Below are 12232 nucleotides of genomic sequence, written 5' to 3' on the forward strand. Positions count from 1 at the left end.
ACTGCCCTATGGAGGGCAGAACTAACCTGAAGTGAAACAAACGAAATCTATATTGCTTTTCTGTGTAGTGCTCTCATCTGCACAAAGCTTTCCATGGTCTATAGCTGAAAAATCCATGTATATCTTATTTTCATGAACATTTTCATCGAATGTTTGTGAAGGACCACTGTAACTAGTACAGATTTTTTTTTCTTCACAGTTCACTGATCAAATGTATGTTAGATTTATTATTGCAAAAGTATAAACCATAGAAAATTTGACAAGATAGATGTGTAAATTATCACTTTGACAGAGCTAATGATGCACTCCAAGCACCTTCTGTTTTCCAGCACTTGGTGAGCGACTTCATTAAATATGCAATGACTGTTTGGTGCTGCTCAGACAGTAGTTCAGTTCCTTGTGGAATTGCATTATTACTGGAGGTGTAAAAGAGGCAGGCATGCTAGCTGTTGGGCATCCTGCTGTGATTCTAATGTGCTCCATCTTGTTGGAGCAGTTGTTTGCAGTCTTTTCAGGACAATTACATCCATAACCACAGGACACATTCACTGAAACTATATTACAGATAACAGTTGAGAATGGTAATGACTGTTCTTCAGCTGCTTGTATATGAGCCAGTGAGAGAGGCTTGAGGTGACGGACAGACCACATCCATACCTCTTTTCTGTTTTTTTGTGTGGTAGGATTAGTATTAAAGTTCCCCCAGATAAAAGGCAGCTACATCAACTTGCTCAGTCAAATTGTAACAGTGGTATGTTTGCACCTGAGTGTTTTTTTCTTTTGAGTTCGGCTACCACAGTTCCTACTGCATGAAAAATGTTTTTGTCCTTCAGTTACGATCTTTGCTCTTTACATGAATACTGGTAATAGTTGCTTTCTATTTCTGCAGATTTCCTTCTTTCTCATGTTTGCTTTTTCAGTTGGCTTTATAACTAGCTCATTCCTTAAGGTATAAACAAATATACTCTGTTCTCCAGAGGTGTCTCTGTAATTTATTATTCTGATGACAGTTTGATGGTTACCCTGAGAACAGGGCACAAAAGATGGCTTGAATTTAGTTTCAGATACTCTTAAAGCATCTGCCTCTCAAATCTTTACTATATCACATCATACTAACAAATGGGTTGTGACAAGGTAAGGCTGACAAGGTAAATGCTATACTATGTTTAATGAAAGAATGGCCAATATTTTGCACAATCTGTTAAATCAGAGTTGATGACTTGGTTAATTAGTGTATGAACACTTTGCCATTTAACAGAACCGTTGTGAGAATTTAGTAAAATGAGTTCTTAAATGGCTAGTGTTTCAGCTTTGCTTTGTGTTTGGTGTACGTTGTGAATATCCATTTTAACATGGAAAATAAGCTTTTGTGTAATAGTGTCTGCAAGTGCCAGCCTGTGCAGAGGTTTTTAAATAAAACAAGATATGCTGACTGATAACTAGTCTTCAAGCTTTCTCTTTAGAAAATATTTGTTATTTAAACCAATACTGTTTTAAGTTTGTTTCTGATTCTTGAGCATATTCTTTAAAGCAATCAAGAGGTGTGGAGTCCTACTTCTTAGTAATGTCTTTTTTGGTTTTCTACTTAAAAAAAAAACTACCAAATTCATCTTTTGAAAACTTACCATCAAATCACTATTTTAGTAGAAAGGGTGATTTTCAGCCTAAGCTTCATCTAAATTTCATAGTTTCTAAAGAAAGTAGACAGTGTGGAACACAGTCTTCCTCTGGGAGTATGCAGAGCTTAATGAGCTTGATAGTCTGGTGGGCTCAATAAATCAAATAAAGCAAAACATTTCTCATTTTTGAATAAAAGCATTTATCACACAGTGTTTGTTCATTCATGGTCACAAGATTGATTGGCTCCTAGAATCCTGCCGTATACTGAAACTCTTTGTTTTTGTTTTTCCAGTAGGCAAATTGCGGAAGCGCTGGATGAAGGAGAGTATCTCTGATGTTGGCCTGGGAATGCTGAGATCTGTTAAAGAATATGTGGACCCCAATAACATCTTTGGAAACAAAAATCTTTTATAAAGCCCTGCGCAACATGGTGTACTGAAACTTCTTCAAAATTACCGTTGAAATTCTTCCATTTTCATTGTATTGATATCCCAGTAATCAAATATAACATAGCCTAAACTTTAAAACTAGTATCTTACATTGATTTTTGCCATCCCCTGCTCCCCAATAAAGTTTAAACATTGCTGTTAACGTTTATGGATTTTTACTCATAATGCTCTTAAACAACCCACTGGGCATAAAGTACATTACCAGCCAGGAAATGCTAATTTGATTTTCCAAGTTTGGCTAGGCAACACAGCTGACAATATTTTCAATGCTGGATACAGCCAGCTGTTTCTTACTAAAGCATCCCCCTGCAAGGAGAACAAAGACTGACAACAGTGTTTTCTACAGAAGCAGCTGCTCAACCCAGCCTCTTGCTAAAGGAAAGCTGCTAGGAGACAGATGAGATTACACCAAGGAGTACTTCTCTGTGCTGAAGAATTAGGTATGTAACAGATTTGTAACCAGCGAATACTTAAAGCACAAATGTAGGCTTTAATCAAAAAAGACGATGCAAGTTAAACTGTTTCTAAAAACTCAGTCTCCCACCTTAATAACAATTGTAAAATTGTAATCAATTGAGCTGTCCTAAGTTGTATTTGCATTGCTGGGATTATCTTAAATTAATCATAGATCAGTCGCTGTAAGTTTTGTACAATCGACATTTCTCACTGTATGTTAATAACAGGTTTGTAACAAAACTTTGCCTTCATCTGTACTGCAGTCCTAGTGTGTATGGTTTTGCTCCTGTTTTTGTTTATTTTGCAGAAATGCAAAATATCTTTTTCAGTAAAAGAAAAAAAAATTTTGGCTATTCAAGTGAAACTGCCCAGCGCTGTCTTTTGAAACAGTCTCAATGGTTTAATAAAACTGAAGTGCACATACTATCATTCCGAAAGTGAGGTTTCCCTTTTTAGTTTTGTACAGTTTCCTATGGCCTTTATGAATCATTTATCTACTTCACTAGTAGCCGCAACTTTAATTATCCATTTAACTTTAAGAAAATGAAATATTTTCTTGATCAGTATGGTATGTGAGTAAGCATTTTTACATTGAAACTTGAATCTTGATCAGTAAAACAAACTAAAAGTGTTTGTCGGTACTCATGATACAATTGTAAGGTGGGTTATTTTCTTAAAGCATGTTATTAATCTTTTTGATAATTAATGTATATGATTGCATAAGATGAAAAAAAAAAAACATGAACTGGCCTTTGAGGACACAGTCTCTCTAGCCAACTGCTTCACAACACTGTAGTGTCAGTTTGGACACCTTTTTTTATTAGTATTGCCCTTAATGAGATGAAAAAAAAAGTATTGTTTTTAAACTATTTTAGAATACTGTTTAATTAGCTCTTAGTTTTGGTAGTACAACAGAAAGAATAGAAAATGCTCAAAAAACTGCATATCAGACAAAACCTTGAACTTGTTTAAAAATGAATTTCAATTCTGTAGTTGAAATATGAAAACCCAAAGAATAGTTAAAAATCACTTCAAAATGCATGCTGTCAAGATACTAAAGGAAAACTTTTCATAATCTGCAGGACATGAAGTAGGTGGTTAACGCAATATTTGTAATGCAGCTAGATTTATTTCTGGTGGTCTATTTCACAACAGTTTGATACAGTCTAGTCTTCTCTTTTTTTGTTCTTGGCCCAGAGTTTGTATTTCAGCAGCAACCAAAATAATAGTTAGAGTTTGTTTTAGGAAACTGACTTTTCACAATGTGGTTAAGTATTCCTTTGTTTATATGTACTCAGTGATGTCTCAGCAAAGTGAATCTGTTCATGTTTATGCAGGGAAATTCCTCATCTCACATACTGCACAATGGTGGCTACTTGACCACCGCTGGAATCTTGCCAGCGACTACTATCACTCACATAGACTAGACACCTTTCTAGGAGTTGGTAAATATGAAGGGTGTTTTCATCTGTCCATCAATGAAATTCTTTAGCTATGAATAATCAGTTTTGAAGGAAAGTGTGTGAAGCATTTTGTAAAATGATGGCACAAACATAGAACAAGTTGTCATGGTTCAATAATAGCTGTCTTAAGATTTTGACTTAAAGTACTACTCAGCCCTGACTCTTTAACTTTCTGGCTATGGCTTTCTCAATCCTTGCTTTATTGAAGTTTCACGCTTATGTATGCTTTCTATTTCTACCCTTCAAGTAGCCACTGACTGTTGAAGTTATTTAAAATGCAGTAAAGATTTTTACTGCATATCAGTTGTCCTATGGTGATAATAACATGTTATAGGAGTCCCAAAGTTATATTGTTCCATAACACTGAGGAGAAGATGAACTACAACTGTAATGGATGTTTTTGCTAATGGCCACCTGATCACTGTCTTCCTAAATATTTTTTCTATCTAGAAACTGACTTGAGTTCAGTGAAATTACAGTTAAAATAATATAGTACTGATATCTTTAATTATTTCACATTTAAATTCCTAATGAAAATAGTGAAGATCATACAAGTTCAGGAGCCCATTTAAAAGAAATTTTTCCTTTTTAGTATTACGTCTTCTACCACTCCTTTCCTTCTGTATTCTGTACTTTCTTGATAAAGACTTGGTTTCCACTAGCTGCAGCCTGTTTGAAGAGGAAGCTTGATCCATGTAGATTAAAAGTGTATCTTGGTATACCACATAACTTTTTCATTTGGTTAACTATTTTGGCTATATGTAGGTTACAAACAATTTTAATTAAGATTGTTGTGACATCTTGTTACACAGCGTTGGTTCTCTTGGAAGGAAGAAAGGTGTTGAGTGAGTATGGCATAACTACTAGATGTATTTACATTGGGTTAGAGCTATCTGAAAATTTTGAGAGAATGTCATAAAAGAAAAAATGAAAATTGCCACAGGCTCTACATCTTATTCGAAGAAAAATGTCTCTTCTTGACTTTACTCACAGTACAGTGGTTACATTAAGATGTCATCTTTGCCTTACAGCTATGAACAGAGATCAGGCCAAACAGTTCTTCTGTAGCAATGTTAATTAACTTAAACCAATTTCAAAGGCAGGGATACATTAGCACTGAAATCCAGAAAACACAAGTCAGTTCTCAAATCTTGGAAATGTATGTTTATCAAAGTTGTAACTCAACTTTTGCAAATAAAGCCAAACAGTGTTTGTCATTTCAGTGTGAGATTAACTGTAAAACTTTCGGTTGTAATGTTAAGAGATAATAGAACCTTATATTATTAATAAAAGCAAAATGGGCCTAAACCAGTATGTGTTTCTGTGCTGAAGCTAAGCAGATATATTCTCCAAACTTACCATTTTGTATTGATTTGAATTTGATGGCAAACTGACCGAAGGTATAGTCATAGGAAGGTTTGAGCACTAGTAAAGAGAAATAGGTTAAATTTGTGAATGTATGCTAACTGAAGTTCTGTTTTTTTCTCCCATGCAATGGAAAGCACTTGAAAACCTTAAGCCTGCATGGCTCAGAAATCTCTTCCTCATTCTTCTGATTTGAACAACAAAGCCACCTTCTGCTGCTCTGTCAATATAATGCAGGAGAGTACCTTGTCTTACCTTATCTTTTATGCTTAAACTATTGCAGTAGATACCTTTCTGTTAATTATATGCACATCTGATTTAAAAGCTACTTGGTAACAGTCAGAATATGATTGAAAGAACAGTGTTTATGAAGCATATGTGAGCAGAAGATATGTTTCTGTTACCTGTATAGTTGCTCTAATGCTTTTATGCCCTTTAAACTAGAATGACTGGAATTACATCTTGCTTGTTCAGATGTGGTGCCCTCTGTGCAGGAGTGGCATGGACCTGTTGGAGCACATCCAGGGGAGTATCACAGAATGATCCCAAGGATGGAACTCCTCTCCTAAGAAGACAGACTGAGAGAGCTGGGGCTCTTCAGCTTGGAGAAGAGAAGGCTGCTGGTGACCTGAGAGTATCTAAAGGGGGACTATAAGAAGGAATGGGACAGACTCTTTAGCAGGGTCTGCTGTGATAGCACAAGGGGAAATGGTTTCAAACTAAAGGAGGGGAGATTTTACAATATGGGTGGTGAGGCACTGGCACAGGTTGTGCAGAGAGGAGGTGGTGGATGTCCTGTCCCTGGAGACATTCAATGTCAGGCTGGATGGGGCTCCAAGCAACCAGATGGAGCTGTAGGTGTTCCTGTTCGTTGAAGGGGAATTGGACTAGATGGCCTTTCAGAGTCCTTAGCAACTCAAACGATTCTGTAATTTGTTGAGTTGTCTTGTACTAATGTAGATTCTTCAATGCATATTATTAAAAAAGCCTGCAAGAGCCATAGTATGCAGGGAACAAAAGTTTTAATCACATATTTCTCAATATTATCCAAAATTTCCTGTCTTTGCTCACAGGAAACATTTTATTTGTATGTTAATCTACTATTAAAGGCATAAAAACACAGTAATTCTTATTTAGATCTAGATTTAATATGAGGGAGGTCTTAGATAATGATATACTTGTCTCAAAATGACAGCCAGATCCTATTGGTGTTCTTTAAATAAATAAATAAATAAATTGGACCTGACTTGCTAGCTGTGTAGATATTAAAGACTCATAGTTTATGGTTTTGCAGTCCCATTGCTGACTCTCAGTTTGTATTACCTTTAGGAAAAGCCATCGGTTTCTGTTAGCTGCGTCTTGCAGAGAGGAATTGGCAGATGATTGCCCTGTTCATGCTCAGCTTTAAGGTCTGTCACGGTGCTCAAATATAGAGATAGTTGAAGATAATTTTCAAATGTTTGACATAGTGTATCTGAAAAACAGCGATGCTGTCAATGTGAAATTAACGACTTGGTTTCAAAAATATTTGAGATACAGTTTTTTAAAATCTTGGGGTAATCACCAGTGTTAGTTGCAGTAATACATAAATCTACTGAAATGCTGTGAAATGTTTTTCTTATGAATTTGGGGGTTGGAGACTTGGGAAAAACAAAGCATGGAACTTTTCTATGGGAAACTTTATGTACATTTCATTTGGATTCAGAATAAAACTAAATTTGTTTCAATTGACAGTTCAGAAACTCCAGTATGATATTCCTGTTTGAGGAGCATTCAGTCTATCTCTGCTTTCATGATGAAAATGGGAGACTTAACAGCTTCAAATGAATGCACTTAGTGTAGTGCTATAGCCTTCTAAAGCATAAAATGGAAGAGCTGGTCACAGCAATGACGGCAAAGGAGATGATAGGCAGAACACTGTGCACCTAGTAATGTAAAGTACAATGTGCTGCTGTTTTTTAGCTTCACATCAAATCAGAAGACTGTTTTTTCTTAAAATTAGTTTAAAGTTAACATTTTTTCTAATGATACAGAATGTCAAATGATTTCCAAAACTTTGCAATTTGGTTCAATATCACATCTCAGCACTACTGAATAAAATATAAAATTGACAGTCTCACAACAAGGCCTTGTTAAAAGTATTCCTGTTTCAGGCTAGTAGAAGTGCTGGGCTCTATTCCCATGCATAACACTAATGCTAAGCATATGGACATCTGGCATTGCTATTGCACCAATCAGTGCTAGTTCAGTAAAGTAAGTGTTCAAAGCAGAGTTTGATTGAATGGTATTGATGTTATGTGCTCAAGTGAAGGTCAGCAAATACTGAAAACATAAAAGGTTGATTTGGATAGATCTATGCGCAGGCAGGGCAATTTGACTAATTGAATTACTCATAGATTGATTATTAATTGTGGCAATGATAAATGGTTGTACAGCAATCCTGAATAGCCACAAGTCTGAGGGTATGGGAGTAATGAGAAGGTACAAATACAGCAGTTGACCTTTTTTCCTTCCACCCAGTGGTAGCAGCCATCACTTTTTCCTGTTTCACTCTATTACTGCTGCTGAACAGGAAATCCTGACTGCCCAGAGGCAGGGGTTAAAAGCCCTTCTGAAACATGCTCACCTAGCAAATACATAGCAGCTGGGTAAATACATGTGGAGATGAGGCAATAAAACCCAGTCATTACAGGAAGTAAATCTGGCTAACATTAGAAAGCAAATGTGAGGAAGACATGGGTGAGCTGAACACTGAACAAAAAAAAATTCAGATTTAGAATGACATTTGTTGACAAGATATGGGTATGAACCATGTTGGCTTAGTGCACAGCCCTAGATATATTCAAAGCTTGTCCTTGACTTTCTTATGACAGAATTTTGTACTTAGTCAAGATTCCTTTTAAAAAAAAAAAAAAAGGAAATAGATCTCTTCACTGCTCATTTTGCTCATTTGTTCTCCGTTGTTATCACCAAAGCTTTTGAGCTTCATGGAAGTCTTCAGCAAAGCTTGAACAAGGTAGAAGTCTCAACAAATCAAGTTTCTACAGTTTTTGGTTAGTTGTTTGGGCTTTGTGTGTGTGTGTGTGTGTGTGTTTGTGTGAGAGAGAGAGAGAGAGAGAGAGGGAAAGAGAGAAAGCGATAGAAATACCCTACCTTTGTGCTAGCAAGAAAGAGAAAAGCTGAAATGCCAGATGATTGGTGTGTTCCGCCTTGCAGTTCTTCTTGAACCCTTAAATACTTTAATGAGTGGGTCAGCCACAACTCAAGCCAATCTATTCAGTACTGCTGCTTCTGGAAATACAGGACAGCACTGTTCTACTAGTTAGGTTTTTTTGTTTGTTTTTGTTCTTTTTTTTTTTTTTCTGTAACAAGATAAGAAATTGTGGTTTTGCCATTCTTTGTTAATGCTTTTAACTTTGCTATGACCAAGACCTCATTTTCAGTTTAGCGTATTTTATCACAGAAACACAAATAAAGAAAAGAAGCTGCTGGCTTCCTTGAGAGGACAGATCCTTTTAAAGCATAGTATTAAAGCAGACTGCAGGGAACAAGAACAAGCTGTGAAAAAAAAAGGGTTGCAGAGAGAGAAAAGACACTGGAAAAGAGAGCAGTGAGCTGGATCTGTATGCATGTTAAGAGTATGCATGTTAACTGTTCTCCTGATGAAGAGTTGCTCTGACTTTAGAGGTGTGGAGTCCTTCCATGTTATTGCTAGCATGTAGTTAAGGAAGCAGGAATTATGGTTTTAGATTGAGGGGATGAGTGACTGCTGCACCAGAAGAGGTAGAGAAAGAAAGGCTTTTAAGAGCTCTTGTGTGGTATGAAGGTTAGCATTGCAACCTGGAGCACTAGGGCTTTCAATCTGCAAAATTTCAGCAGACAGCACAATCCATCAGCACGTGTAATAAAAATTTCTTTGTATTGCTTTACCTATCTGTTGTATGACTTATTGCTAATGAAATAGCGACCAGGAAGCAAAGAGAATTACTAACGGAAAACAGAGCAAGGGCAGTGCAAGCCAGTGTCTTGTGTCTGTGTCTAAATTACCCTGAAATGAACATCTGGCAGCGGCAGCCAAGCAGAAGGGACTATGCTGCTGTGGAGCAACAATAAATTCAGGATGGTAACAAATCTGCTGATTTAGTTACAACATAGTACATTTTTGAGGCTGATGAGTGGAAATCACTCTCTCTTCATTCATAGAGCTGTGTGCTGCTCTGCAGACATGCATAAAAATGTGACATTATTTCCTATTCTTTCTGGTAGCTCTTGCAAGTCTCCCTTATGTGTCTGGGCTTGTAGATCGTCCAGCTCAGCCATATTATGCTGCTTTGGGTCCTTCTAACCCATGATTTTCCTTTACTATGGCCAAAATTATCCTTGCAGCTGTTGCAGAAAGGGTAAGCTAATTTTTATCTGCTCCTTCAAAAGATAGAAGAGCAAAAGCTTTGCTTCATGTTGTTCTTGTTGTTGTTCTGTTTCTTTTAATGCTGCATGCTGATAGGCTACATTTGTAGGCCGGGCAGCACACAGCAAGTCTGAAACAGTTCTGAGCAGTGGAGAACTTAGTGAGACATCTCATGGCTACTTTTATCACTCCCCATAGTTGCAAATGCCTGTCACTTCATTCCAGGTGCACTCTTTGCTCAGAACGTGGGTTTTGGCTCCTCACACCTCACAAGGCTTCCTGCCCTGCAGGCCCCGCATGGTGGGGTAAGAGCTGCAGGCCTGGCCCTGCACACCTGTGCCACAGGGCCCTCATCAGCCCCAGGTGCCAGAGCTGTGGGTGGGCTGGGCCTGAGCAGCTGCCCTCCAGAATGGTGCAGCCCAGCAAGGTGGGCAGAGGCTGGAGAGGCAAGTTCCTCAAGGTAAGGAGACACAAGTTATTTCATCTTTCTGAAACTGTGCTGCTATTAAGCTGAGGGTTTGGAGTGAGTGCCTAGTGGAGAGAAAGAGGCACGGGGAAAGACGTGTGTAATGGCTGCCATGGCTGAACATGGCGCCTTGAGGGGCGCAGGCTTGCAGGGGGCAGAGCAGCACCTGTTCTGGGTGGGTGGAAGCAGGTTTCCTCTCAGGGCAGGGGAAATGCACGTGTGAGAAAAAACGTGAATTTAGGTACGTGGGTTGTGCTTGCCCAGCAGAAATTGTTGTTTGTGCTCTGAAGTTGTTTCGTGATTTTTGGAAGTAGTGTGTAAGTTTTGCGTGGCCTGCTGAGACCTCAGAGAGCAGGAGGCTCCTGCCTGCCACACTGTGTTGTCTGTTTGAGGCAGACTTCTGGCTTGGTTTCAATATTCCTCTCTTTTGTGTCCCATTTCTCTCAATTTGGAAATACGTGGTGGTGAAACGTTGGTGTGTGTGCTCACCTTTTGGAACTGAAAATCTGCTCCCTTTCAGTCTTTGCCGCTTTGTGGAAACGATCTGTGTGGAAGAAAAAAAACAGCAACACGCACCAAACAAAAATTCTATATGGTGGAAGTTGCAATTCAATTTTTTCTTAACCACTGTATTGCTGTGACTTGAGTAGAACATGCCTGTAAAAATTCCCAGCTGCACACGTTCCTTTCCTGTCGGAAGGCTGGTTGTAGGATAGATTAAGAGTACAGAACTGAAACCAAGATGGGAAATTAAACTTTTATTAAAGTAAATCAGGTCCTGGATTTATTTTACAGAGTAAGGCAATAAAAGTGAATGTATAAAAAAAAAAAATTGCAATTTAAAATAACGTACATTCTTTTAAGTCATTTTTCTGTTTTCATTTTTATTGGTACAACTGAGTTATATTTACTGAAGTTGCATACCTGTGCTTTTTCCGACTGCAAGAGTGGCTTGTGCGTTTAATGCTCTTAGTTTTTGGGACACTGTGAGAAATTAGGGGGAAATAGAGTGGCAAAAGCAAGCTGCAGAGCTCGGTACAGCTCCAAGGTTCACCACTATCTGGCATCAGCACCATGTGGGGTTGCTTAGAGGTCTCCTTGTCCTACCACAGGAGAGAAAGCTTTAGCCCCCACTGCATCAAAATGGATGCTACCTCTACAGCCAGCCCCCCGCCCCTGCTCTGTGGCCATATGGGTGCTCACACCTGTGGTGTGTTCTAATCAGCAACCAGGCAGCTGGGGTGCAGGAGGAATAAGGGAGGAACCTGGGTGAGGTTGCTGTCTGTAGGTGCTGGGGGGAATGGGCTTAATCCGTAGCATTGGATTTGGGGCATTGGTCAGTCACTCCTGTAGACAGGGAAGGTGAAGAAAGGGTAATTTAGGAAGATTTTCCTCTTTAAATTTCACTTCTTTGAAGAAGAACACGAAAAACTAGGCAGGTTCAATGTCTAACGCTTAGTTTCTGTGTACTTCAGTAACAATGGTAGTAGGAGTGTAACTTATGGATCATATTGATATGCAACGTGCTGTTGATATCCTTGATGTGTATTGTTTGACTCCACTGAAAATAGAATAAAAGGTCTTCCATCTGGCTTCGGGGCTTAAGGGAGTGATGAGAGAGAACTGTATTTCTTTCAAACTTCTTCTGAATGATTTTTCCTTGCATTGAAAAAGCAGAGACAACATGCTGAAAGCACATTTTTCTCTGTGCTGTGTGAGGAAGGAGAGTGGGAGGCAGTGGAGGAACAGGTGTTTAAGCAGGTGATTCGCATCTTGTATCCAAAAGGGTTGTTGAGTTTGCCATGGATGCAAAAGGACGAATTGTATGGGTGGAGCAGAAACCTGACTTTAGAAAAAGTATTTTGCTCTTATCATTTGCTCGATCGTTCCATCTCATTTGTTTGCAGATCTGTCATTTTAGACCTGCAGATCCTAATTTCAGTTCCCACTGTCTTTCAAAATGTGCTAAATGTTATAAATCAAGCAAGGTCTCACTGTCAGTCCA

General features: G+C 38.4%; 1 protein-coding gene and 1 long non-coding RNA gene across 3 annotated transcripts in view; both read left to right on the forward strand.

Annotated features, from left to right (window-relative positions):
* Nucleotides 1-3407, forward strand: part of AGPS (alkylglycerone phosphate synthase) — a 75091-nt gene extending 71684 nt beyond the window's left edge. For both annotated transcript variants that reach the window (XM_031601377.2, XM_031601376.2), the window contains exon 20: nucleotides 1913-3407. In XM_031601377.2, the coding sequence (XP_031457237.1) occupies nucleotides 1913-2034 (122 nt within the window). In that variant the 3' untranslated portion in view covers nucleotides 2035-3407. The remainder of the gene's footprint in view (nucleotides 1-1912) is intronic.
* Nucleotides 3408-9346: 5939 nt separating this feature from the next.
* The window catches only part of LOC149917265 (uncharacterized), a 120980-nt gene continuing 118094 nt past the window's right edge, over nucleotides 9347-12232 (forward strand). Inside the window, exon 1 of the long non-coding RNA XR_016468307.1 lies at nucleotides 9347-10221. This is a non-coding gene — a long non-coding RNA (uncharacterized LOC149917265). The remainder of the gene's footprint in view (nucleotides 10222-12232) is intronic.

The sequence above is a fragment of the Phasianus colchicus genome, chromosome 7, assembly GCF_987193195.1.
Source record: "Phasianus colchicus chromosome 7, bPhaCol1.hap1.1, whole genome shotgun sequence".
NCBI lineage: Eukaryota > Metazoa > Chordata > Aves > Galliformes > Phasianidae > Phasianus > Phasianus colchicus.